Source organism: Grampus griseus (genome assembly GCF_964374135.1).
Source record: "Grampus griseus genome assembly, chromosome: X".
Taxonomy (NCBI): Eukaryota; Metazoa; Chordata; class Mammalia; order Artiodactyla; family Delphinidae; genus Grampus; species Grampus griseus.
The window spans coordinates 53,799,341-53,826,829 of NC_138999.1; the positions used below are offsets into that span (position 1 = coordinate 53,799,341).

Consider the following 27,489-nt stretch of genomic DNA (forward strand, 5'->3'; position numbering starts at 1 on the left):
AAAAACAATTGTCATTCTTCTCATAAAATGTGTATGAATCAAAGCGGCTAGGAGCAATGCCTCAAATAACCAGAAATGACCTTCTGTTGATACAAATTGTATCTCTTTTTTTCCTGATTGTATAGAAGCAAATGTACAAAACTCATCTTAAACTAGGTTTGGTATTGACTTTTCACTATGATGTTTGTGGCACTGTGTGTCACAAGGGAGTAGCCCAGGGGTCATGAGAGAGCTTTTATTTCCAAAGGGCAGCAGTTTATAGACAAAGACAATTTTTCAAGGCCTCTTTATTACTATGTCCAACAGCTACTGTGCATAGTTTCAAGCATTATATTGCATAAGTTTCTCTTTAGCCTGTTAAGTTTAATATATCCTTGCAAAAGAGACTTTGTGTAAAAAAGTGTCAGTGTTAGTGGTTCATCTGCAAGAATCTACAAATCAAGCTGGGAACTCCCCTGGTGGTCCAGGGGGTAAGACTCCACGCTCCCAATGCAGGGAGCCTGGGTTCAATCCCTGGTCAGGGAACTAGATCCCACATGCATGCCACAACTAAGAGTTCACATGCCACAACTAAGAAGTCCGCATGCCACAAATGAGTCTGCATGCCACAACTAAGAAGTCCATGTACCGCAACTAAAGATCCCGCATGCCACAATGAAGATCCTGTGTGCTGCAACTAAGACCCGGTGTAGCCAAAATAAATAAATAAATATTTTAAAAAATATATATAAATGGAGCTGTACAATTATCAATGCATTGAGGTCTGCACACTTCTTGACTTCCATTTTGTCTGCAATTATAAAACAGTAAATACAAAGAAAGCCTGGAACCCCTTTGGCTCCCTTGATAATAAAATCAAGCTTCCTTCCTAGGGCTAAGTGTGTGTCCTTCAGGATACTTACCTCCAAGCACTAAGCAGGGGTTACTGCACAGTGTTTTGTGTGGTTTTCAAGAAGTATATTTTGCAAGAGGTGCTTTGTAATTTTAATTCTTTCACTGAGTTTCTGAACTCATAGCAAGTCTGTGCTTGTTCAGGCCTTATATCTTGTAGATTTTGTGAATTTTTTTTCTTTTTGTGATTTTGTTGTTGTTATTTTTATTTTTATCTGAAGAAGTGTGACTCTGGAGTGGCATGGTCAATCCAGGGCACCATTTCTGTAAAACAACTCAAAGGAAAGTGAGCTTTTTCAAAGGTAACAAATAGCCATTGCACTCTCTCTTAAGGTGCAAGAAATGGGAGGATGACAGATGCTTTATGGAAATGGTATATAAAACTTTTCTTCTATGTAATGAAATATACATCTATATATCTATATCTATATCTATATCATCTATATATCCTCTCTCTCTCTCTTTCTGCTAGTTTCCAGGAGAATACTTCTAAATCCATTTTTTCTATTTTAGAATAAATTATCTTTATACAGTAATTCAAACACTGATATCCATTAACCTTTGGCACTGGGTTTTTTTCTAATATAGAAGAGTTCATTTTGAGAGGCGCTCAGTTACTGTTCTATCTATGCTTTAAGTATGGGACTTTGTATAAACACCCTTTTTGAGGGCCAACAATTTCAATACACTTTAACTGTGAACTAGGTCTGGAACTGCACAGGGAAAGTAATGTCAAGCTGTCCAAAGAGCCCTGCTCAGGTGTCCTCCCAACCCTTCTCTGCCTTCCCCTAGTTTGCTTCTCCTCAGGTCTGACACTGAGGTGTGCATAATCTTCAACTGAAAAGGCACTACACTTAGTTCTCATTGGAAACCAAACTAGTATATTTTGGGAACCTGCTTATCTAAATAGCTGATGCCAAAAGACTCAGCATATTCCATATCTATCATAGTGTAGCTAGCTATATACATAGGCAGATTGACTAATTTTAGTCCTGGTTTGTGTATCACTGAGCTATAGTAGTTTGCTTTATCCATTTGTGGGGTTAAATGATACTGTATAATGGCTATAAACTTTTATAAAATCTCTTTGGGTTTTTTGTTTGACCCAAACATTATGTAAGTCTCAACGACAAAATACACAAAGCTAACCTGAGGTGAGTGAAAATATATCGTGTCCCCAGTTTTGTCTGCCCCTCTAATGCATGTGCAATGCTTTGCAATATGTTCTCACTAGCATGAATGTGCTACGACTACTTCATGAGGTTTTAATTTGTTTCACCTATCATCATGATGGAAAATGCTGTCATTGACAACAATGAACTGTAACCACACTTAATTACTGCATAAATGTTTTGTTTACTAACCACTAAGGGCTCTGTTTCTTTAAGAATATCACCAACAAAGCCATACCACACATATAAATACACACACTCAGCTCCTAAAAAATTAGACTTCTGTCCTTGGGATTTGCATCTTGAGATAAGCTATAATGGGAGGGATCTCCCCAAATGAGTTCATCTGAATTTCATCACAGTAAACATATGCCCTCTAATTTTTGTATACTAACACATCTATAAGTGCTAATCAATCGGTGTTTCCCGCAGGGGTGGGCTGGACCAGGCCTTCACTGGTGGGTCAGAAACTGGTGGAGGGCTCAGGGCTCAGGCTTATTTCTGTAAAAGCCTACTGTTTCCCCCCTGAATAGCCTCAGGTCCACAGAGACATCATCTGCCGAGCCATAGCCAGAATATCAGAGCTAGAAGCAGCCTGGCACCCTACAGTTCACAGAGAAGTCACATGGGGAGTGCTCAGTTGCATGGACTCAATCAAGTTATAGGTATGAGAACTGAGGCTCCAAGAACTGAAGAGATTCAACCAAGGCTTAACAGGGAGTTGATGGCAAAGCCAGGACTGGAACCCCAGGCCTCATTGCTCTCAGGCCAGTGAGCCCTTTATCACAGTGGTGTCTGCTCTTCCCTTAGGTCTCTCTGAAGCCTCATCCTTACCCCTGCACTCCTCCTCCCCTCCCCGACACAACAGGCCAGTCTCATTCTAAAGGCAGAGGTGGACACAGTGGCTGCAGGGGACCCCAGGCTAGGAGACTTCAGAAGGGGCTAGTATTCGTGAATCTTTTTTTCTTTTATCATCCTTCTTGGGACTAAGTGTGCTCATCTCTCCCCGTCCTTTTCCTCTTCTGTCTGTTTACTCCTGCTGTCTCCTCTCACATTTCTCAGACATACATACAACAAATTCTTACTGAGTACCAAATAGGAGCTTGGCCTATACTGGACTAGGGAGAGACTGAAGAGGAGGAAACAGTTCCTGTCTTCTGGAACTTGCACTGCAGTGAGGGAATGAAACATGCTTAGAAAATAAATGAATTCCCTTTCTTAGAGGGCAGTGACAGTGTGAGGTTAGGGGAAGTGATAAGAATAATTAGAATTCTAAGAAGGGACAATTCAATGTCCAATGCTTCTCCCTAATCACAGGCAGAAAATCAATTAGTCTGACAATATCCCTCTCTAGCTTAACCTCTCTGGCCTCAGGACCTCCCATGTTCTTCGCTTAACCCATATTCCAATTATTCTGGACCCCTCACTGGTGCCCCAACATGCCATGGTCTTTCTTATAACCCTCCAGACTTTTACCTTCCTTCTACTGTTTTGACTAGTAAAGTCACCTCCTTATTAAGCTGTCCCACCTCCTTGTCCAGACATTGTTAGTCCTTTCCCCCGGGGGCCTTGCAGGCATCTTGAACAATACCTCTATTTTAGCACTTGCCACTCTGTTACAATCATGTTGGCATGCAGATCCCATACAAAACATGAAACTCCTTAGGGGCAGGAACCATATTCTTCATTACTAATGAAATTAACTCCTATCAGAAGGGGTGTGTTGACTTAAAAAAAATACACAACCTGAGAGTTGCAAGTTAAGTTTTATCTGGGGCAAAATGAGGACTGAAGCCTGGGGAGACAGCCTTTCAGATAGCTCTGAGAAACTGCTCCGAGGAGGCAAGGGGAGGAGCCGGGATATAGGGGAGTTTGCAACAAAGGGCAGGTAGTCAGGAACATCAAAAGATTACTGTTAAGTAAAGAAAACCAGATAGCTCAAATTAAGGAATTTAGCGCTTTTCTGTGTATGGGAAGATGCAAGAGTCTGGGCTTACTGAAATCATTCCTTTGATATGCACCTCAACCATCTGGGGCCAGTATCCTGTATTTTCACATCCTGAGTTTCCTCAGGGCTCACCGCAGGGAGTGGCTGCAGTCTGATGGCTGCTAGATGTCAGGTATTCTTTTCAGCCCTGAGTTTCCTCAGGGCTCACCAGCTCACGTTGGAGGGCTGCAATCGTTGATGACTGTGACATCCTTTGTTTATTGATAAGGCAGGAAATATTCCATTTATAAATATTCCATTCCACTTATATTCCATTTATCAGGTGACTCTCATTATTGTTGTTGACTAGCAATATAATCAGTGCTCCCTTCCCTTGACCCTGAACCCTGCTCCTCGGTTAAATGTGTGCAGTTCAAAGACTTTCTAATCAGTCTCTGGCCTCTAGTCAGAAGGAAAAGGTGCAAGGGCACTGGGCTAAGGTTGCTTCCTGGCCTGTCCTCCCCTATGCCCCCTCCCTCACTTCCTACCCCCAGCCCCCGCCATCTAAAGCAGCCCTTCCCAGGGACCTGGCTTCACAAATCCCAGGTTTCAGGAGGACTCCAGCCAACAATAACGCTTGGTTCTTACTCTCCCTGGACCTGGACTAAAAATGGCTCTGATAGCCTACTTCTCATCTTTAGGTCAGTTTTTGAGGGCCAGGGGAGAGGTCTTTGTCCTAGGTTATATGGAGACCCAAGTCCTGAGTTCAAGGCCTGTGAACCCTGGCATGAATCCACACCACTCACACATACAAAGCATGAAAAGCTTTAGAAAGCAATTGCACATCTATTATCTTATTTGATCCTTACAAGCCCATGAGGCAAATATCCTCCTTCTACAGATCAAGAAACTGTGACATGATTTACCCAAGGCTGTTCTCATTAAGTGGTGGAGCTTGCCTGGAATCTAGGTCTTTGGGTAGCTTTTTCCGCTATACCAGAGCATCTCAAACTTTAGTGTGCATCAGAATCATGTGAAGGGCTTGTTAAACCAGATTGCTGGCCGCCCTCAACATTTCTGATCCAGGCCAGGACTGGGGTTCAATAATTTGCATGTCTAACAAGTACCCAGGTGATGCTGATATTACAAGAAACTCGTTCTACACCAAGCTGTTAACTTGTTCTGTGTCCTTAGGCAAATCCCTTCCCTTTTACTCTGCCTTAGTGTCTCAATGTATAAAATGAGGGGGCTAGACTAGAACTATGATTTCTAAACTATTTTTTTGGCAGCAAAGTCCACTTTGAAAAAAAAATCTTATATACAATACCAATACATACACAATAGATAAAAATCCAGGCTGCTTTAGAGAAGTGCTGGACAGAACCAAGAGCTTGCAGCACCTATCTCCCCACAGGGCAGATGCTGAGGCTATGTCCCAGAATACACATTTGCAAATCCCTTTAGATGTGGCCTAGATCCTCCTTGAGGGCTCCGTTAGATCTGACATTCCTGGATGCTAAGACTTAGCATTTGGCAGGAGAGGGAAGAGTTGGAGGGAAACTGACTTTGCATTAACCTGTGCAGGAGACTGCTTGGCCCATGCCTGGTGCTTGGGTCCACACAGGATAGGAAATTGTAACCTTTTCAGCTGTTGGGCTCATGGACCACTTTGATAATCTGATTAAACCTGTGAACTAGCTCTAGAAAAATGATTACATACACATACCCACAAAGATATTCAGGATATCTTTTAAGAGGTGTTGGGGACTCCTTAGAGTCTTAACTAGTTTAAACCCTTGACTGGGCTCTGGCAGGACACTTACACTCAATTCCTCCTTGGCATTTTATAGCATATGCCCTCTCCTTCCTTTCACCATTCCTTGGCTCAGCCGCTTCTAGAGCCAGCTTCTTGGCTGGAATGTGGCCTGGTTCTGTCCCTTGTTTCACCTTATCTGGGCCCAAACGGGCCCCACAGATGCCCACTCTCTCACCCAGTTATCACTTCCCCAAGTTGGGGTGGGAGATACTGTAGCCAATCTTAACCTCAGTCAACCACCACCCTGGAAATATCATCCTGAGAAAAACAAACAACTTGTGTACACTGGGGCTTTCTTAAGACACTTAACAAAGGCATCAGGTTACCATAATTGGTGGACTTTGTCCTTTTTCACCCAGCAGAGGGCTCTGACCGGTGAGACATATTTTATTCATCCCTGTCTCTTGGCAGCTCAGGGCTGACAGGGTAAGTAAGGCACTCTGAGTGTCTGAAGGAGTTGGGTGACCATAGAAGAACTCTGGTTCAGTCCCTTAGACATTTCTCTTTCCAGTGCATACCACAGGGAAGTCCACTTCATCTTTTCTAGGCAAAAAGGTGACAAAGAAAGGTTTCTCTTTGACTTTCAGCTGCTGTTTGGTGCCCAGTGAGGGCAGGCAGGTAAATGAGTCAGAAGCCTGCTGAATAGCAACAGGAAGACCTGGGTCTTCCAGCTGTCAGGGAGGTTCTGAGCAGATTCCCCTGATGCTGGCTGGGCTTTATGGCCAGCAATGCCTCTTCTGGGGCCTGATGCTTCCTAGTGAGCTGGCCTCACACTACATTCCAATGAGGGGAGTGAAAATGGTTTGAGTCAGAAAAAAAGGCAAAAAAGGGGCAGTGGACCCAGATCCTGCTCTGTTATGATCCCACCTTTTCCGGAGCCCCCAGAATAAAGGAAGAAGCACACAATCCCTCATCTCACAAACACCAAAACAGTTGCCTGTTTATTGTTTTTCAAAACAAAAAACAAAATGAAACAAAGCAAAACAAAATAAAACATATTCAAAATCCTACTGTGATTTTGAATCCTACTGTGATTTTGAAAGCTGAGCTGATATGGCTGATGCAGGCTGTCTCCCAGCTTGTTTTATGGAGCATTAGGTGCACTGGCAGAGTGGGGGAGAGTGGGCTGTTGCCCCAGTAGCACTGGATGAACACCTGCACCAGGGCTGGCATCAGAAGAGCTGTAGGCCACTTTTGAGCCCATGCAGCTGGCCCTGGCTCCAGAGAAGGCCGTCCAAGTTGCCACTGTCATTGCTGCCGTTGCTGCAGTTGCCACTGCCAATGCTGCAGCTCAGGCCCAGGGTGCTGCAAAGAGAGGGGAGAGGGGAGGTCAGTCAGGGAAGGAGGCAGCTTTAGGCTCTAGAGGGGCTAAGGGTGCTTGATGTGTGTGTCTATGGGAAGGGCCCACCCTCTTGCCTGGCTTTACAAAGAGACTGGAACACATCTGAGAAACCACTTCAAGATGGGCCCCAGGGGTGGCTCTGCCCTGCCCTCAGTTGAGGGAGGAGGGAGAAAAGGAGTGGAATTTTTCAAATGAAACTTTATATAGAACCCCAGTACATAAACCAGATTAAAGCAGAGCTAATTGGGTTGAGGTAGGAAAGGAAGACCCGTACCACCCTACCCCCAGGAAGGCATTAAAAGTGGCTGCCTTAATAGGCTTTCTTCTAAGGCCCTAGATCTTGGGGGCCCAGAGGACCCTGAGCTGGATCCCTCCCACCCCAACAGCAGGTTAAGGGGCCCAAGGCCAGGCTTAGGCTGCAGGGCTAGGCCCAGCTCCCATCTCAGGATTGCAGAACTGACCTAGGGAGAAGACTGCCCTCCTCTTCCCTGGCCCTGCTCGGAACACTCTTGCTTCCCCTGCTTCCTGCAGGTCAAAAGTTCTTCCAGGTAGATGAGGGTGACAGCTGAGAGCAAAGCCATCATCTTTCCTCTCAGGGAGATCCACGGTTACACTAATGCAGCTGAAAAAACCCTTAGAGATGATCTAGCCCCATCCCCTCCCATCACTCACCATCTCACAGACAAGGGAACTGAGGCTCAGAGATGAAAAAGGACTTGCTCAAGGCCACACAGCCAAGTCGGGGTGGAGCTGAGACAAGGAGCAGGGGCAGGCACGCTGGCTCCAGCTGAGGAAGTCTCCCTACTACAGGGGGTGTGGGACTGGGCCTCCTTCTGGATAAAACAGCTCTACCTGCCCACAATTCACCCTTGATACCTTGATGTTCATCAAGACAGCCCTACCCAAGGGAGAGGAGGTCTCTCTCTCAGACATGTGGGCCCCACTCGCAACTACAGACAACCTGGCTTCCCCCACTGCCTCCTCTTCTCTCCAAGAGGCCTGCTGCCCCGGCTTACAGCAGAGAGTCCATGACACTGCCTTGGGCCTGGCCTGTTGCTGGGGTCCCTGGGTTCCATAGCCCTCTCTCTGAATGTCTAGAGGAAGAAGGGCTCATCTCCCATGAAGTGGGCAGGCAGCACAGGGACAGACTGTTTCAGGGGCCCACAGAGGTCTCTCTCTGGTACTCACAGGATTGTCCCAGTCACAATGGCCCCACATTCTGGAATGTACAGGCCCTCTGGACGGGCTCCTCTGTGTTACCAGCAGAGCCCCTCAGCAAGGGCTGCTTGGTTCCTGCCTTCCTGATGACCCAAGGGCTCCTACGCCTGTGATCCAGAGGTGAGTTTCGAGGGACAGCATGGAGCCCTGCATAGGCCTTGCTACCAAGATGCCTGGACAGTGCAGGGAGGCCTACTGATTACTCTGTGCACCTTTGGACAAATCTCTTCCCCTTTCTGGGCCTCAGTTTTCTCCTCAGGAACATGAAGAAGTTAATTAGAGCACCCGTTCTTGACTTTTTAGGAGTGGTGGATCCTTTAGAGAATCTGTTGAAAGCTATGGACCTCTCCCTTCCCAACACACACACACACACACACACACACACATACATACACATAAACACACACACACATGCATGCATGCACAAACCAGATGCAATCTGAGAGGGATGCCAAGCCAGTTCTGTGTGGCTGCCTCACTGGTCCCCCACACTAGGGGCTGGGACTCCTGGCAAGGGCCCAGCCAGGGACTGGAGCTTATATTTCACTCATTTTGGCCCTGACTGGGGACAGTTACCTCCCCCAACCACCCCACTCTATGTTCTTCCCTTCCTCCCTCCCTCCTGTGGGAGGCAGAGAAAGGGGTGAGAAATCCTGCTGCCATGGGCACTCACCCAGTCTTGCATGTTGGGGGTTCCAGCCGCTGGTCTAGCACAGGCTGGTCCAAAAGATACATGGTGTCATAATTCTCCAGCATAAGCTCTGATGGGTCTTCGGTCTGACCTGGCATTCGGCCTAAGGGGAAAGTGTCCCATCGTACATCTTCTGTGGAGCAAAGTGAGGAGGCAAGAGAGGGCTGATGAGCTAGTTCTCATATGGGTGCACAAGCCCACCTACTCTGTCCATCCACCCACCTTACTTAGCCTGCTCAGCACAGGCTGTGTATCTTCATCCTCACTCCTCTCTGCATCATTTCTCATCATTTCTCCTCTCCACCTTAGCATTCCCTGTCCCTTCCATACTCCCCCATACACTCTTCATGGTCCTCCTATGTGTTCACATGCAGCACCCCCACCACAGCCACCCCCAACCCCCGCATACCATGCACACAACTATCACAACTGTAGACATTTTTGTTCCTCTCCACTCTTCTTCTCCTACTTCCCCAAACATGTCCCTACACAGATACAGATGACACCTTCTTCAGACCTGGCTGTATCACTGCCTCAATCGCTCACCCTCACCCCTATTTTCACACACGCATATATATATATCCTGGAGAGTCTGGATGCCCCTGAATTCCCACCACACCTCCTCCCCAAACTGAAAGATACCTCTGCATATCTGAATGACCTAGATATCCTACACATCTATGCACAACCACCCCTCCCCCCCCAACATGTTTGAGTGCCACATCATTTCTTAGTAGCCTTGCCTTGAGAGATATACATACAGGCCCACATACCACCTCAGGGTGAACACTCTCTCAGCAGTTATCATGCTCTCCCTGCCCCCTGCAAGGTCTTGTTGCCCCAGATGTGCACACAAAGAACATCCCTTCTCTAGGAAAGGACTGTCTCATTGCATATCCCACCCCCTATAGATGCCTCAATATACATACATAAGCACACCGACCAAACCCTCCACTCAACAAATGTTTCCAGTTTTACTCCCTGCCTCTCATACTTCTCCTGCACAGGCACACAAACCAGAAATCTTAACGTCCCTGCATCTCCACATATGTGTATACACATACAGAGGAAGTAACAACAAGGGGGAGAGGGAAAGATTTCAATGCCCTAGGCCTTTCCACATTCACAACCCCTCCCCGCCCCTGCCATACTCCACTTCGGAATGGACCATGTCAGGCACTCCCCACCCACTCTGTCCTATCACTTAAGTACCCTCCACACAGTATTATATTAAATCCCTTCCCCATCCTTACACTAGTGCATCCAGTGTTTTCAAGCGAAGCCTTCACTGGTGAGCTCCTCCAAGTAGATCCAGTTTCTGGCCTCCTGCATCTCCCTGGTACCCAAAGAATTCTCCCTGTCATTATGCCCCTGGCATTCTGGAAAGTATCAACCCTGGACTAGAGTTTTATGTTACCCAAAGAACCCCCGCAGGAAGGGCTGTACCTCTGCTTGCCCATCTCCCCATCCCTGGCTCTCTTACACGAAGGAAGTTGTGACTCTTAACACCCTGCATTGCCCTATGTATACAAAGACACCTTTGTACACAGGGACCATTCCCCCATGTCTGTCACTGACCTGACCATCCTCCCTACTCCCAACCCTGTCTACATCACTGCCCTTGGCTCTCTAGCCTGATACCTTTGTACATGTCCCCTCAGTGATAGCACAGACCACATAGGCCATCTCAACATGGCTGTTTCACTGCCTGTTTTCAGGCCTTTCCATATCCCCCCACCTCTTATTGTTTCCACTTCTCTCCCTCATACAGATGCCTCCTGGTCCTCATAGGTCTTAGCAACCCTGCCTCCTCTTCCAAAAACATATATGACCATGTGTGCATGTATGCACAGATGCACATACAGCCCACTTCACACTTTCTCTTTTCACAACCCCTACTCTCTCTCTTTCTCTCTCTCTCTCTCTCTCTCTCTCTCTCACACACACACACACACACACACACACAAAATTCTGCCTGAGTCACTGCCCCTCCCTTTGAATATTTACAAACACAGCCCTCCTTGCTCTAAGAGATTTCTCTGTTGCTGCGCCTTGGTTTGTCCAGCACATGCAAGCAATACCCATTCACACACACACACACACACACACACACACACACACACACACACACACAGATATGTTCCCCCATCTGTAGCACTCAGGGCCTTTATGTCCCAGCCCTTCCACACACACGTCCATAAGGGCAAAGACTTCACTTTTCCCCTAAGCTCTTTCACTGCTTCCCCTTTCTCTCCCTATTGTTCCCCACCAAGCCTACCCCACAGCATACCCAGTCCCAGCCCCAGGCTCCATCACATGGGCTGTGCCCCATGTCTACCCCTGCCTCCAGCGTGTACACATACACACATGCCCATGTGCACACATCAGACTGTTCATTCCTGCGGAGTCCCCCTGCCTTAAGGTTCCTGCTCCCCAACCCAAATGAGGGCATTCAAAAAACCACCCTCAGGAGCTGACTCATGTTCCTCCACCTACCATTCAACCCCCTGCTCCCTCCTGGCTTTGTCTCACTAACTTGCATACTCACCAAAAAACTGCACTGCTCCTTATTCTCCCCCTTCTGATCTCATTTCCACTTCCACTGACTGAATACCCTTGGGTTCCTTCTTTCTCATACACACAGCAAAATCCTGTCCTATCACCAACCAGCCTCCACGTGTCCATACACATTCACATATACACAGAAAGCACTATTCTTTGGCTCCTTGCCCTGATCACTGCACATGAAAAACACACGCAGAATCATACATATATCAACCACCTAACTCTAGCTTTCTGTGTTTTGCTGCCCAGTGCCCACACCCACACCAACCTCTCTGAATATGCTCTCTGCATGAGGCAGCTGGCAGCATGACAGTGCTAAGGTCCCTGGCGCTCACATGCTCCATCTTAAGGGGGAGGGAAACCAGCTGTCATCCACACACCAGGCTGTCTCCCAGGCTTGCCTCATGCTGGCTACCTCCTGCTACTTTCCATCCTTTCTCTAGGGTGAAGGGAAGCCTCAAGAGCCAGCCAGAGAGGGAAGATAGATGTGGGGAGAAAGTGGATATCAGGCTTCTTACCTGAGCTAACTTGCCATGTAGAGCCCTCTAAAGCTCCTCTTTTCTGGGCCAGGAGCCTGGCATTCTCAGCAGTGGGGGACTCTTCCTCCATAGAGAAAGGCCCCACTTCCATCCTGTCTTCCTCCTCCTCATCTTCGCCGTCGTCGTCATCATCGTCGTCGTCGTCGTCGTCGTCATCATCATCACCTTCCTCCTCCTCCTCCCACTTCTGGTCATCATTTTCCTCTTCCTCCTCCTCTCCCTCCTCCTCTTCCATCTGGTCTTCCAAGGCCTCTTGCTTCTTCTTCTCATCTTCCTTGGCATCATTAAGGCTGCCCTGTTCCTCCTGTTGCTGGGCTTCTCCTTCAGGTCCAGAGCTCGAGCCAGCTGGTTTGAGGCTCCAGTACAGGCTGTCCAGTGTGTATGGAGACTTCCCAATGGGGGAAGCCTCTGAGCCCTCCTGCACCAGGTTGTTTTCTCCACTCTGGGTATAAATGGAACAGATGCGCAGCAGCTTCTCCTGCTCCTCGTCTGGCAGGACCTGCCCCATGGCTTTGAAGATGCTGAGCAGAGGGATGGAGTAAGAAAGATTCAAAATCTCAAGTCATTTTATATCCCAAAACTCCAGTTTCAATTTGGTCTCTGAGCTTCCAGACCTGCCTCTGAAAGGCAGTGCAGTAGAGCAGACAAAACACAGATACAATAGGGCCATGGACCCTGAACGAGCTCCGTAATTCATCTCTGTGGCTCACTTCCACTCTCAGTAAAATGAGGACAATAATGGCACCTAACTTAGAGGGTTGTTGAAAGGAGTAAATAAGATAGCTCACACAGAATGCCTGGCACAGTGCCTGGCACATAGTAAGCAATCAATAAATGAGAGCTATTAATCTGTACTGAAATGCTATGTAAATACACAAACTAGCCAACAGGCCTGCAGGGCTGGACATGAGAATAGATCCCTCTCTTTAGCCGAGCAATGTATCCTGAGCTCCAAAGATATGCCTGGAAGTGTGCTGTGCTCCTTCTGCATGGAACACAAAGTGTGATCCCTTTTGGGAGACAACTACAGCCCAGCCTGGAATGGAGGAAAAGAAAAAAAAAAAAGCAGCAGCTGACAAGACAAAGCAGAATGTGGGCGGGAGGCCAGATGAGCAATGCAGACCTGGGCACTACAGGAGCTGGGGGGAGGCAGAGAGCACAAGGAGGGCAGGAGAGATCAAGGGAAGGCTTTGTGCAGAGACAAGAGCGAGCACACCGGGCTGTGTGCATGCGGTGAGAGTAGCCTGGCTCGAGCGGAAGGGCTGTGCTGAGCAGCTGTGGGAGCAAGAGAAGCCTGCAAAGGTTAAGTGTGTGTGTGTTGGGTGGAGGGGGTCATCTGACGTGTGCTCAAGCACAGGTGAAGGCTGCATTTCTGAAGATCACCATGGTGACCATGTGGAGGATGGCCTGGGTGGGGCAGCCTGGAGTCAGGGAGAGTCGGTGAGGGCTGACCTAGGGCACTGGCAGCAGCGATGGGAGGGAGAGAAGCTATGAAGGACAGACAGAGAGCAGGGCTTGGTGATCAGATGGTAGGGGGGAAGGCAGAGGGGAGTTAAAGATGACGACATCGTGCATACAAAGGACGGCGCTAACAGCAAAACCACCAACAAACACAGAGCGGTTGGGAAGGAGAGCTCCTGGGGAGGAAGAGGGTGAGTACCCCTTGCAGAGCCTCACATAGAACTGGGCACCCAGCAGGCACCTGGTCACCGCTGGAGGCATGGTAGGATGGACAGATGGATAGTTTCCTTCTAAGTGTATTGAGTTTAAATTGTGGGTTGTTCACAGAAGGAAGGGCCATGTGCTCAGCGGGCTGTTTTCTCTCTGGGCCCCATAGGCAGACCAGACACATAGGTGTGGTTGCTGGTCACTGGCTGCTGGGGGTAGGGCTGGGAGCTAGTGACTCCACTGGGAGACCCTCTCTGCAGGGCTAATTTCACATTCCAAGATGGCACTGGCTCAAACTGACTTGATATTGGCTGGCTGGGGGAAGCTTTCAAAAAGCTTCCAGCCTTACTACTAAGAGGAAAAGCCAGAGAGAAACTCTCTTCCCTCTCACTGTGGTCCATTTGTAGGATTAATAATAAATATTCCCAGGTACTTTATGTTGGCAAGATGCCATATTACCACTGTTTATTATTATTACACACCCACTCTCTCAAGCTGTCTAGTCTGACCACTGAGGTGCAGGGGTGATATGAATCTTAAAATCCATCTCCTTCCTCGGGTTTGCCTGGTCACAGCTAGGGACTGAGAAGGTCACAGGTCAGGCTGGTGGAAAGAAGGTGGACTTTGGACTCATAAGCCCTGGGCCCAAATCCCTGTCCCACCACCAACAAATTGCATGACTTTTGGATAAGTCACTTCACACTATTCAGAACCTTGGTGTCTTTCTTATCTGTCAAATAAAAGTATATAATATCTCCACCTCCAAAGACTGCTGTGTCAAGTTAAATGAAAATGCTTCTACAAACACAGCACCATGTCCGACACTTAATTGCCAGTGGTATCTTTTATTTTTCCTGTGGGGAAAAGAAAAGTCATGTTCTGTATGTGCAATCTAATGGAACACTGTAGAAAGAGCACAGGAGTAAGGACAGTATATCTGGAATCTGGTTTCTGGCCCCAGCTCTGACTTGCAGACTTGTTACTGACTTGCAGCCTAATACCTGGGGAAATCCCATTTCCCAATCTGTGTAACAGGATGATTAGGACTAGATTCACCGATTATCTGCGAAAGGCAGGATCTGTGCACAAGAAATCGTACCCAAGTGAGCCGCTGTTACTGCTGGCATGTGTCGCATCCCGCTGGTATGCTTGGGTTGGGAGAAGATCTCTGTGGTCCAGACTTCTCCAAGACCAGCAGCTTCCACTCTGTAGGCACTTAGGATTGGAAAGTACCTTGAAGGCCACTTATCCAACCTTTCCATGCTGCTCTTTTCATTCCCTCCCCCCATTACATACATATGCCATATTCCTTCAGAATTTTGAAATTTCCTTTATTCTTTCTCTTGCTGGAATTGCTCAAATGCCTCTAGGATTTTTTGGTTCTCCTCCCAGTTTCCCACCCATCCATATCACTTCCAGTCTAGAGCATACACATCTGGAGATTTGGCTGTTTGGTTCAGTCTCATCTCCTGGAGGTCTTGAACTGGCTGTCTTTTGTCAACAAGGCTACTTTTTTCTCTTATAAGTTACTTATAAGATACAACTGTGCCCCAAATGTCATTAGGGTTCAAGAAAGACTTTCTGACTCCATGGGAAAGATCAGGGGACTAAGACGGTCTTAGCATCCAGACTCCCACTTCATTTATTCCTCAAGCCTGGACTCAGCTCCCACCAAAGACAGCACTGCTGGCAATGAGACAGCAGAGTACAGTTCAGTTCAGCATTTACTGAGGTTTATTTGGGGCCTGGACTTGCATGGCGTGCTGGGGCACAGATGGCTAATGCAGAACCCTTGTCCTTGAAAAGCTTAGTCTGATAGAGGGAAGGAGACACTAGGGGAAATAGACACGAATCTCAGATTTGAGAAGTACTTGAGAGAATCAACATGACACAGTAGATAGTGCTGCCACCAAGTGAGATAGGGAGCAGAGGAAGAAGTTCACTTTGGGGCTGGGGTGGGGAGTAAGATGATCCATGCTCTTTTGGTCACAGTAAGGTGACTGGAGGCCATCTAAGGGGAGATATCTGGCATGCGGTCAAATACAGGAGGTTTAATCTTAGGGGAAAGGCCTGAGCTAGATAAAGAGATTTGAGCTTTGGCACTTTACTGGAACTAGTAAAAAAGCACAGGCATTTGAAGGAGGGAGTGGTAAACAGCATCAATGCGGCAGACAGGCAATGGACAAGGGCCCACTGGATTTGGTAATTAGGTCAAAGCAGCTCTGGGGATGAATGCCAAATTGCAGCAGCTTGAGGAGTAAGAAGGTAGTGAGGAAATTGAGACTGCTGAGTATAGACTACTCTTTTAAGATGTTTTGATAGGAAAGGAAGGAGTGATAAGCTAGTGATAACCCAACAGAGGGATGCAGGGTCAAAGGAGATTTTGCTTGTGTTGTTGTTGTTGTTGTTGTTTGGTTTAAAGATAAGAAAAACTCAGGCACTGTTCACAGGTTGAAGAGTAAGAGCCAGTAGAGCAAAGGAGAGGCTGGGGTGAGGCCCCAGTGATGCTAGCAGAGAGCACAAGTGGAGGGAAGGCTTTGAGGTTGGGCAAGGCCACCTCATACTGAGACTGGCGACAACGTTGAGTGTAGCCGAAGATCAGTTCATGAGGGCTGGACCTCAGGTCAAGGGGGCCCTGCTGGAGGCCTCCATGTGCTTGAGGAAGCTAGGGTGAGATGGGAGGGGGGGATGGGGCTTGAGATGAGTGGTAAGGTTTTCAGAACAGTCAGGAAACAGGAGAGAAAGTGGGCAGAAAACAAGTAAAAGTTCAGACAAGCAGAACTGAGGCCTGGCTTGAGATTAAAAATCATACCTCTGCAGTGGCAGCAATCTGCAGGGCTATGTGGTTTTCTCCAGCAGAGCTCAGCTACCCGGGCTGAGGAGTGGGAGAAGCAGAGTGGGGAGGATCACTCCTAGCTTGGGGGTTTGCAAGTCAGACACACCAAGGGATGGGCAGAGCTGAGGATGCTGATGATGGGTGGTTGAAGTGATCAACCACAGATAGGATTGAGGGGAAGCAAAATTGAGGCGGGTAAGAAATGGAGGGATGGAGGTCTGGAGGCAGGCAAAGAGCAGATGTTGTGGGATGCGAGGGTGAGAACTGGTAGGACAACAGGTGGTGGTCACCGAGTGGGATGCTGGGATGTAAGCTTTCAGAGGTGGAATAGCTCTGAGTGATGGAAGTGGGTTGCTGAGTGTAGTGGAGAATGAAGGTCACTGGAGGTGAGGAGCTGCAGTGTCAGATGGGTCACTCAAATGAAACAGATATCATTCCAGAAAGCAGGAAGAGAATTGGGTGCTAAAGCCTTCCATGAGTATGAGGGAAGTGGCTCAGGGTCAGGAAATGACAGAAAAAAAGGGAGACAACCACAGGTATTTACAGGAACCAGCGCAATATTCAGTTTGACCACAGCGCCCAGAGGAGACTGGGTAAAGGGGAATCACAGGAGGTATGGTTGTCATGATAGGTTGGGGCAGAATCAGAAAGATCTTTGAATGTCAGGCTAAGAAGCCTAGACCTCATTAGGAAGGCAGTAAGGAGCCACTGAAGGTAGTTAAGCACCTATGAGAGGTATACTTTGGGAAGATAATAGAGACAGCACTGGGCGTAAAGTCAGAAGAATGGGTTCAATAATAAACAGCAGCTACCATTTATTGTGCACTTACTCTGTACAGGCCACTGTGCTAACCACTCTAGGGGGGTTGCCTTGTCCATTTTCATACTGGACTCAGTTCAGCCACGTCTTAAGCTCTGTGATCTTAGGCAAGAATACCCTACCCTCTCTGGGACTCAATTCTCTCATCTGTTAGTAGGACGGCGACAGGACTAGATGTCCTTGCAAGGGCTCGTCCAACTGTGCCATTCTAGGGCTGTGTGGCCCTGAGGCCTGCAGGGTCTCACCCTCTTACCGAATGGAATTCAAGAGACTTACAGCTGAAGGAGTTGGGGGCTGGCCCAGCAAGGTGAACCCAAGCAGGACTCAACCACCTGGGGCCAGTCAAGGGAGGCAGAGCAGTTGAATAGCCTCCAGTTCTTCCTCGCTTCCCACTGGCTTGCAGAAAACCGGCGGGCGTTCCGTCCTGAGAGAGAAGAGAGGGCCTGAGGAGAAGGAACTAGAAATCCCCCCCACCCAATCTTGCACCTTGAAAAGCTTGGCTCTGCCCATCCCTGTCTCCCCAGACTCCGACTCCCCATTCTATACCTCCCAATTGCTCAAAGTATTCAGGACCCTTTGCCCCAGTCCAGTTTACTTGGTTCTGAGAAGAAAAATGTGAAGGGAGATTTGTCCACTGCTGCTGTGGGGCCCTCTTGGGCAGACCTAAACCTTTCACAAGGGATGTGTCCTCCTGGTGCTATTCAGTCGAGAGCTGAGCACAGTGGCAGATGCTCTTGCCTGGGCTGCATTAGGCCCTGGGGCTAGGGCTAGTCTCCCTCACCAGTTTTGGTGTTAGCCACGATCAGTTCAATGGTCCATCTGAGGATGTAGGTGGGCCGGATCCCAGTGTCCCCCAGGGCTGGCAGCTCAGAGAGCATCCTTTCCAGCAGGGCCTGTGTGAAGGTCTGGGAGTGGAGGCCCCTGAGCAGGGGCTGCCAGAATTGAGAGAACGGCCTTGGCACCAGGACGTCATTCAAGTCCACGTTTTCTGGTTTGTGAGAAACACCCATTGACAGGAAAAGGGGAGGCAGGGAGGGAGAGAGAAGGAAGGAGGGAGGGAAGAAGGCGAGAAAGGGAAAGAGGGAGAGAGAGAAGGAAGAGAGGAAGAGGAGGAGAGAGAGGGAGAAGAAGAGGGGGCCCCACCAACAATAACAGAGTTGCCACCGCAGAACAGGAGGAAAGAGGAAAGTAGAAGAGCGGGGAGAGAAACCAGTTAGTATCTGGTAAACAACAACTGACTCAAAATAGAATATAAAAGAAAAAGAGTTCTGGTTCTAGCTTCGGCTTTGTCAATAACTCACTGTGTGACTTTGGGTCAGTACTTTCCCCTCTCTGGACCTCAGTCTGCCCATCTGTAACATGAGGATGTTGGACTAGATGACCTCACAAGGCCCTTCCAGTTCTGCTGTTCTAGCTCTCTACCAAGTGGCTAGATCACAATTAACATAGCACAATAATGGCATTAAGACCCCCACCCCCACCCCAGCCCACCTTACCCCACCCAATTCCAGGCCACCTAAGGATAGCCCAATAACTACTTATCAGTGGGGCTACATGTTCTGCTCAGCCAAGAGGGCTTCCAGTAGCTATGGAACAGCAGTAAACAGCCCTTACCTCCCAGTCCAGGGCCACCCAGCCCACCCCTGGTGTTCTTGCCCAGGATACACAGTACCCTAAGGCTGCATCGAGCCTCCAGGACCCTACCTTCATAGTCTAACTGCAAAGCCGCCAACTGTTCAAATGTGGGGATGAGAAAGCCGTCATCCAGAAAAGCATCTAGCAGAGCCTCCCTGGAGCAAGAGGACACTAAATTAAGTAAAATGAAACAGGCAGAAGACCCTCTTCTACTCCCCTACCCACTCCCAAGGCAGCTAATGCCTTTGACTCAAATGGCCAAACCAGCATGGGGGAAAAGGAAGGCAGATGACAGTTGGTTCTCAGGCCTCAGCCTCCCTGAGTCAGGGGCTGAGCCAAAGACTGGGATCTGTGGGTTTTGAACAAGCATTTACCTAGCACAGGCAAATCTAAGGCCCATAACAAGGGCAGTAGTGGCTTAACAAGTCCGAAAGCACAGATGAAGAAAAGTCCCAGGCCCACAAAGGAGTTAAATGCCTGAGGTTATAGGGTCAAGGGCTTTTAGACTTTAGTTCCTGCTTAGTCTTTGTTTCCCTTGACAGTCCTCCAGTCTCCTACGCTTCCCTTCTCCCTGGTTACCCTCTTTCAGATCTTACAAGCAGAAACTTTGGGGACTCAATTGCTGGGCCAAATATTATATTATCCTCATTCCTAAGGACCCCAAGAACCCAGAACTAAGATACAGAGGTTAAAAGTATAAGCTATAGGGGTAATCTCTCATCCCCATCTAGCTTAAACCAAAACCAGCAACATCCAGCTGTCTCCTCCAGAGCTAGCAGTTCCCTAAGAGAGGCTCTCCTAGCTGATTGGGCTGAGGGGGAACAAGAGCTCCCAAGGTGTCTCAGTGTCTGGAGGGTTGTCATGCTCAGATCCCTCCCTCTACCAGGCTCAAGGAGGAAAGAGTTGTCCTTCCATCCATCTCCCATCTCCTCAGGTCAGTATGCAGGAAGAGCACTTAAAACAGTCAGCCAGTTGCCTGCTCAGCATGACCAGGCAGACGCTACTGTATAGCACAAGGATAGTTTTCCAAGCTACGGAGGGGGCCACCACTCACCCCTTTACTGAAGGGTACAGCTAAGAAGCCTAGGCTGGGCAGACACTGATAAAACACCTTTGGAACTACTGGTATCCTGGGAATAAAGAAGACGCCAGGGACAATCCTAACCTGCACTGCAGGCTCCCCACCCAGGCCCACTCTGCCACATACACCACCTTCCTATACTCTCCGCTCCATCCCAGATTCTTTCCAACCTCTTCCCAAAGCCCTTTCCAGCTGAATGTAGGTAGCAAGCCCCAAAGAGCCAGGGAGGAAAGGAATGGATAGACACTGTCTGCTCTGACTGAACTGAGTACTACTTTGAGGGGAAAATAAGGCTCATGGCCATACTGGGTGGGTCAGTGGGGACTTAGTCTTTGGAGGATCCAGGCCCTGGGAAGGCCCCTCCTCTCTCTCCTCAACCACAATTATCCAGGGGATGTTGATCCTCTCTAATAGCAGTTCAAAAGAGACCAGCAGTGCCTACCATATATCTTTTACCTCAAACTCGGACAAGAGATCGGCAGTGAAAAAGCAAAAGGTTAACGGCTTTTCCTAGTTGCCAAGAGCTCCACATACCACTGGACAAACAGGAACAAAGCTGGCCAGGGGATGGATGACGGTAGACATTCCTGCCTCTGGCCATTTCAGTTACTCAGAGTAGGCAAACCCCACCTGGTAGCTGGCAGGGTTTGGGGAAGAGGATCATGTGAAATGCAAGGTCACCCGTGGTGGGTCAAGATTATCCCTGGGATTTCCTACAGCAGAGGTTGGCAAGCTGGGATATGAAAACCAATTTCAGTGAGGCTGCTACGCTCTACCCTAGAGAGTAGGCAGCCCCTGATTACCTAGTTACACACCTGTTCTCCCATGTAATGCCCTTGAGCTCTGCCAGGATGCATTCTACAGGTGGGGACAGGTTATTCCACGCCTTAATGGCCTGAGGTAAATACCTAAATTTCTCCAGCACCTGCCAGCAAAGAGGGTCCCATCAGAAGGCTGGTTCAGCCAGGTAACACCCCCCCATCCCTCCAGGATTCCTTCTCATAGGACCTCTCAGCATGTCCCTTCAGGGGATACGGCAGGGTATGCAGAGGTGAGCCCACAATGTCCCTATTGGTCCTGCAACTAAAAATATCCTGACTCTCAAACTCCAGACTTTCTCTTCTTCCTCCCTCCCCACCCTCCAAATTCCCTTGTTATTGTGGCTGTCAATAACCAGATAATCCAATACATAGATATCCAATGGGGGCATTTGGCTGGAGTTGGGCAGAGACTCTTGGACCAAGGGGTGAAAGGAAGCAATGGGTTATGGAAGAAAGTGAATCAGGAGACTCAGGTTCTTGTCCTGGTTCTATCACTAACTGCATATGTGACATTGGGCCAGTCATTTCACTCATCCATGGCTTCAATTTCTTCATCTGTGAAAAGGAAGGGTTGAGGTGAATGGTTTCTAAGCTTACCTCCCTTCCTGCTAAAACAGCACCCCTCAAGCTCACCTGATCTAGGAAGGTTCCTGGACGCCATCTGCTGATCAGCTGCAGTACCGCAGGTCTAAGCAACCACCTAAACCCTGTTGTTCCCTACCACCCAGTGGGACCGATTATCCACAAACTTCCAGTGATGTGCAGGATCGGCCAACTGGACTCTGCTCCTCTTGTCTCCTTCCTACTTCCCCTCTCTCTCTTTCCAAGAAGAGTTTTGGAAGAGCTTTCCAAGCTTTGCCACTTTTCTTTAAATTTCATTCTCAAGACTTCTCTCAGGTAGCTGGCAAGGGGGAAGAAATGGCTGGGGCAGATGAAAACAGGCCAAGTCAAGGGCACTTTCTTACCTTAAACTGCTCCTCTTCATAGGATACCAGCAGTTCTCGGGCTCTTTCTGAAAACAGAATAGGGAAACAGATAGAGCAGCCAGCCCTGTGTCTTGCTCCTGATGGAATTTTGAGCCCTCTCACCTCATTTCTTGAGTTGTAAATTGGGAACTAGAATTCTTGGCTCTCCTGCCTCATGGAGCTCAAGGAAGATGATTTGTGACAGTAATTTTTTTAAGCTAAGCCTCACCACAACCCCAGAGGAAATACTGAGCCAGGGAAATAACCAGAGTCAACCTAAGTCCGAGTCTTCCAAGCTCATGGGCCCCTTTCTGTATCAAGGACACCTACCATACAACTCTTTATGTCTCACAGCCTTTTGCCAATGTGGATCAACCTCTTTGTTGCCTTCGCTGTCTCCATCAGCCTTAACATCCAGCTCTGCACCTTTCTCCTCATCCTTAGGCTCTGGTTTCTGTTCTGTGATGTCATCAACGACAATGTTCTTATCTTCCTCTTGGTCTTCTTCATCTGTCTCTTCCCTGTCCTCCTCCAACTCCCAGGTCTCTCTTAGGCTGTTCTCCAGTTGGCGGCACCAGTAGGTCTTCTGGAGCCAATCCAGGACAAAGTAACAGCCTAAAGGAGGGGAGGAAGGAAGGCAGCGCCATAGTAACAGCCCAGGAAAGCAGCTCCTAGCAGGCCTCCAGCCTCATCTTGCTAACATTATGGGGAGGCCCCAGGTAAGAGGCTTGGCTCCAAGGAGGCACAAATCTCAAATATCTAGAAGCAGCCCCTCTTGCTCTGGGTTATCCCCGAGTTCTTTGCTTCCTCCCACTCACCAGCACATTTCCTAGAAAAAACCTATACCAGACTTGAAGATGGGATGCCAAAAACGGCACGGGGCTAGCAAGTGGGAGAACAGAGACTCCTTAAAGTTTGTGTCCAAGGCAAATGCCTCACTCACCTCACCCTAGTCTCAGCTCTGACCCCAAGTGAAGACCCTCCTCCCTCTCTCTCCCCCCACAGTGCCACGTAGCCCAGGCCTCTGGGCTAAACTGTGATAGGTATACTCCCTGGGGACTCACCCCTGCGGCAGTCATTTATATGGGGCATTTTCTTGTGGGTCAACTCATGGCGAAGTTCAACAATCCAATCCGGAATGTTCACCTGATTATGGGGGAGGGTGTGAGTGCAGAAATTAGAAAATATTAAAGCAGAAAGGGCCACAGAGATGAACTAACCTGGCTTCTCCCCATTTTACAGATAGAGAAACTGAGCTCCTGAGAGGAGGTTCCGTTCTTAGTGGCAGAGCCAAGATTAGGAACCAAGTCTCCTGATTCTCTTTACGCTCTGTGGAAGTGATCTTGAAAATCAGAAGACACTCGCCTCCCCCAACCACCAACTACCCTCCTCCAATGAAGAGATTCCTGTGAATGAGCATTAACAATCACCTTCTTCAGCCTCCCTCTGCCCTTGTCTGTACCAGTTGCTCTCCCAGGGTACCCTTTACTCTCCCCTCTCTTCCTCCCTTCCTCCTTCTCTCCCAGACCTCCTCCAGGAAGCTTCTCTTGATGGCTGAGAACCTGTCTGCCATCTGGGTCTCTACACACCTCCCATACTCACTCAAGGCGGGAATGTCTTGCATTTTCACCCTGCTTGGCTGAGTTTTTCTCCTCCTTCAGACTGTCAACAACCAGAGGGCAGGCACTTTAACTGCCACCTCTTTCCTGTCCCCACTCAGGGGTGCATTGGGGTGCTTCAGCTTCACCTGGGCCACTCCCAGCAAGCTGGGCAGGCCAAGCCCACTGAAGATAGCAGCCATGAGCAAGGGAGCAGGTCTGCTTCTTTCAAGCTAGAAGTTGAGGCTCTGGGGTTCTTGCTGGGCTTGGCTGACAGTGATGGGATGAGCTAGTCTGACTGTATCCATATCACCCCATGCCCCATTAGTGAGTCCTCCTGAGAAGAGAGAATTTAGCAAGTCCACTTTATCATACACACCTCCTGAGCCAGGAACTTGAGAGGGAGCTTGGCAAACTTTGTCTTCCTCTCCGAGATAAGGTTCACAAACCTGAGTTTGGGGGAGAAATAAGTGGCATAGCCCAAGTAACTGTTTTATTCAAACCAGTGGGGCTTTAAAACACCTTGCTGAGTTACTGTCGACTTGCATTTCCACAACCTTTCCAATGACTGTTCTGTCCTGTTCTTATGGTTGGTGTCAACCAGAGCAGGAATGGTTCCATCCAGTCTAACATTTACTGAGACTCTGCCCTGTACTGAAGCCATACAAATGAATAAGACACTGCTCTGGCCTTGAAGAGTTCAGTCTAGGATAAATAATCATGACATAATATAATATATTATGCTAGAACATAATATGTTATAAATGCTACAACAAAGGACTACATCAAATGATATGGGGAGCACAGCTAAACAATGGAGAAGGTAAGAAGAGCTAGGGAGGACCTCAAGGCAGACAAGGCAAACAGTATGAGCTAAGCAAAGACTCTGACAGATGAGAAAACTCAGAGGCAACCTTTTTCCTGATGTACATGATACAGCTAGAACCACTCTGAGTCGCTTTGTAAATCAGGAACTCCTGGCCCATGTCTCCATCTCCACAACTCAGTAACCTTTCAGTGTTCGTGGAGAGAATGGAAAAAAGGTGTAGGTAGGGGTAGGATTAGAAAATCCACATTAAATCATGGGCAAGGGCATTGAACCATGTTGAAAAGTTCCTCTGGGTGAAAGAGTAAAAGGGGGAAAGTAAATCAAACTGTCAAGGCTGGAAGAGACCCATAGAGACCACTTGGTCTGAACCACCCCCACCCAACATTCCAAAGAGAGGGAAAGAAAAACGGAAGAGAGAAGGCTCTCAGGAAAAAAGAGGAATGTGTGTTAACAGGGGGTACCAAAAGCTGTCACATTAAGCAATCATAAGGTGACCCATACACAGGGACACACAAGGCTTTTTGCTTCAGGTAGAACCCAAAGCCAAACTTTGCTTATCATGTGCTAAGCCCACGCCCCCCCCTCAAAAAACCACCCCCCCACACCCCTACCCATGTAGGTCTTACCTGACCAATGCCATGCCATAGAGCAGTCTAAGTTCATCAGTGCCCAAGCCACCAGTTACATCCATGAGCTTACAGCGTACCAGGTCTGCAGTAGAAGCCACTGCCAGGGGGAGTTCGTTGCCTAACCTAAAGGGCCACAGTCCAGCACCATCATAAAGGTCCTTTACACAGGCCCACCCTCCATCTCAGAACCTAGGTTGTAGGTTATTGCAATTATATACTGGCTCAAGAGTGTGTGGATAGACACAAATCAAGAAGCTGGGAAGAGGGAGGGTAATGTCCCTGGGATCCAATAGTACACAGGACATGAGAGGCTGGTTTAGGACATACAAAGGATATCTAACTGCTACACAGCCAATCAACAATTAAGTGTGGACACACTCCTTTCTTTCACCGTGAAACCCTCAACTCTTTCACCCAGAGAAGACCTTATTCTTGGAGGCATTAGCCCCTTGTCTGCTCCCAACTAAATCTTACCAACTGGACTGAAGCGCTCCATTCAAACATGCTTTTGCAGGCAAGCTCCCCCCACCCCCTTTCTATTTCGAATCAGAAATCCACCCTAGAGTGCTACTCCTTAAGACAAGGCTGGCTCAGCCACAGCGGTGCCCTCTCATCGGCACCCACCCCAAGATGAGAGAAGGTAAGGATCAAAGCTCACAGACTTGACAAAAGGGCTGTTGAGGCACACCCCGTTTCTTTCCGCAAAAGGGATTAGTGCACGAGCTTGGCTGCGACCTTCCCCCGGGCACTTGGGAGACAAGCAATGCCCAAACTACGCGTAGCGGGGGGCCATTAGGCATTTAGGAGAAAACTGGGTAATAAGGCCTTATGGAAATTCTACAAAGGAAGAGGTGAAGTGCCACCAGCACGCAGGCAGGAGGGCTAAGCCTGCCGCCTTACCTGCTCCTCCACACGGTGATGCGGTTCAGCGCGTACCGCTGCAATTTATGGTCGTCAGAGAACAGATACACTGTCACCTGATCCCACTCGGCCCTACTGAGCCAGGCGACCACGATGCGCTGGGCCCAGAGTGGCGGCGACCCTTTCTCTTTGACGCACTTCCCGCACCACGCACTCCACACGCGATCCATCCCCCGGGGACTCAGGCCTGGCTCAATCCCGGATTACCACCAGACACCGGGCTCGTTGCCAGGCTTTGGGCCGCCGCACTCCGCACAGCCTCCAGCTCAACGTGCTACCCTAACTCCAAACCGCCGCCGCAACAGCAACCAATGGGAGAGTGTGACCCCGACGCAAGCCCGCCTCCCACCGTTAGCGCGGCAAATCGAAACGCGAGAGCTAGAGGCTGACCAAACCACAAGTTGCGGGAACGGCCTCTCCGACCGGAAGTGTTCTTTCCTCAAAGCAACCGTACCAGCTGCAAGCATTCAGCCTCAAGGTTCCGCTAATTTCCTGGTTGCTAACGGAATTCTGTCCCAGACCCGGAGGGACACTTCTGGGCTGCAGGAGGAATTTTAGTTTGCGCTCCCTGGCGGGCCGGGGAGGGATTGTGGGCGTCCAGTGTACTGGAAAAACGCTTAATGTTTTCATTGCCATGAATCAATACCTGATCCAGTAAAACACTATGGACTCTAAAGCAAGACTGCAGAACAAATATCTAGTACCTAAATATCTAAAGTTGGGTTAAAAAAACTCTGCTGGGTTTCACATCTGTACAGTGAGGAGCTTAGACTGGGTGATCTCTAGGTTCTTTTCCATAGCTGAAAATTGTAGGATTTTACTCTGCCAGCATTCCACTGCTATGTTGGTTTCAACATCCACAAAGGTATACTTAGTTTTTCTGCACAATTTCTTGGGATTCTGGAGTTCTGGAGGGGAAAGCAATATTATGAAACCCTTCTGATTTTATGGGTTGGCTAAAATATGTTCAAGACTCTGTCCCAATCTTTCTCACAGAAGTTATTTTCCAATCTAACACATGAGAGAGAACTGTTGCTAACACTCTAACAGCATTGCTGGGAGTAACTCTTTTGCACTTTACATCAATAAATTCCAATCCATTCTCTATATGTGCTTCTTTCTCCAGCCATCTTCTCCTAAGATCTAGTCTGCCCATGGTTCTTGAATGATAGTTACTCTGTCCTGAGTAGCCATGCCAAACAGTAGGCGAGGTGTCTTCCAGAAACCAGATACCCTCTCCATGCTCAGGCTCTTAGCTGTGTGCAGGCAAAGACAGGGAGATGGCTTATATGACCCCTTAAGATTCAATCCAGTCAGAGAAGTTGCCAGGTCTGCAGGAATCATTCATGAACATTTTGGTTTAGAGGTTATTTTTGGATAGTACTTTTCAGGTAAAGGGCCCTATCCTTCCCCATTCCTTCCCTATGAATTTGAGGGTCTCCCTATTCCATGTGTTCCAAGAAAACTTGACAAAGCACATAACAAGAGTACCATGTCTAATATGTGGCAAATGAGGCCTGACACC

The 27,489-nt window shown here is 48.5% G+C and overlaps 1 protein-coding gene across 5 annotated transcripts; it reads right to left on the reverse strand.

Annotated features, from left to right (window-relative positions):
* Positions 1-6,734: 6,734 nt before the first annotated feature.
* Positions 6,735-26,355, reverse strand: LAS1L (LAS1 like ribosome biogenesis factor). 5 transcript variants are annotated; one of them, XM_082680930.1, is made up of 15 exons: positions 25,944-26,355; positions 25,041-25,166; positions 23,965-24,034; positions 23,052-23,133; positions 22,318-22,602; positions 21,988-22,034; positions 21,017-21,126; positions 19,190-19,275; positions 18,787-18,837; positions 18,267-18,473; positions 17,762-17,909; positions 12,141-12,682; positions 9,040-9,190; positions 7,610-7,770; positions 6,972-7,111 (listed from the first exon to the last, which is right to left on the reverse strand). In XM_082680930.1, the coding sequence occupies exons 1-15, from the start codon at positions 26,132-26,134 to the stop codon at positions 7,098-7,100; spliced, it is 2,271 nt and encodes a 756-aa protein (XP_082537056.1). In that variant the 5' UTR covers positions 26,135-26,355; the 3' UTR covers positions 6,972-7,097. The 5 variants fall into 5 exon arrangements, with proteins under 5 accessions (XP_082537057.1, XP_082537058.1, XP_082537056.1 ...); XM_082680933.1 differs by having other exon boundaries at positions 6,993-7,111; positions 7,610-7,673; positions 25,944-26,354; XM_082680931.1 differs by lacking the exon at positions 7,610-7,770 and having other exon boundaries at positions 6,735-7,111; positions 25,944-26,351.
* Between the last annotated feature and the right edge of the window lie 1,134 nt (positions 26,356-27,489).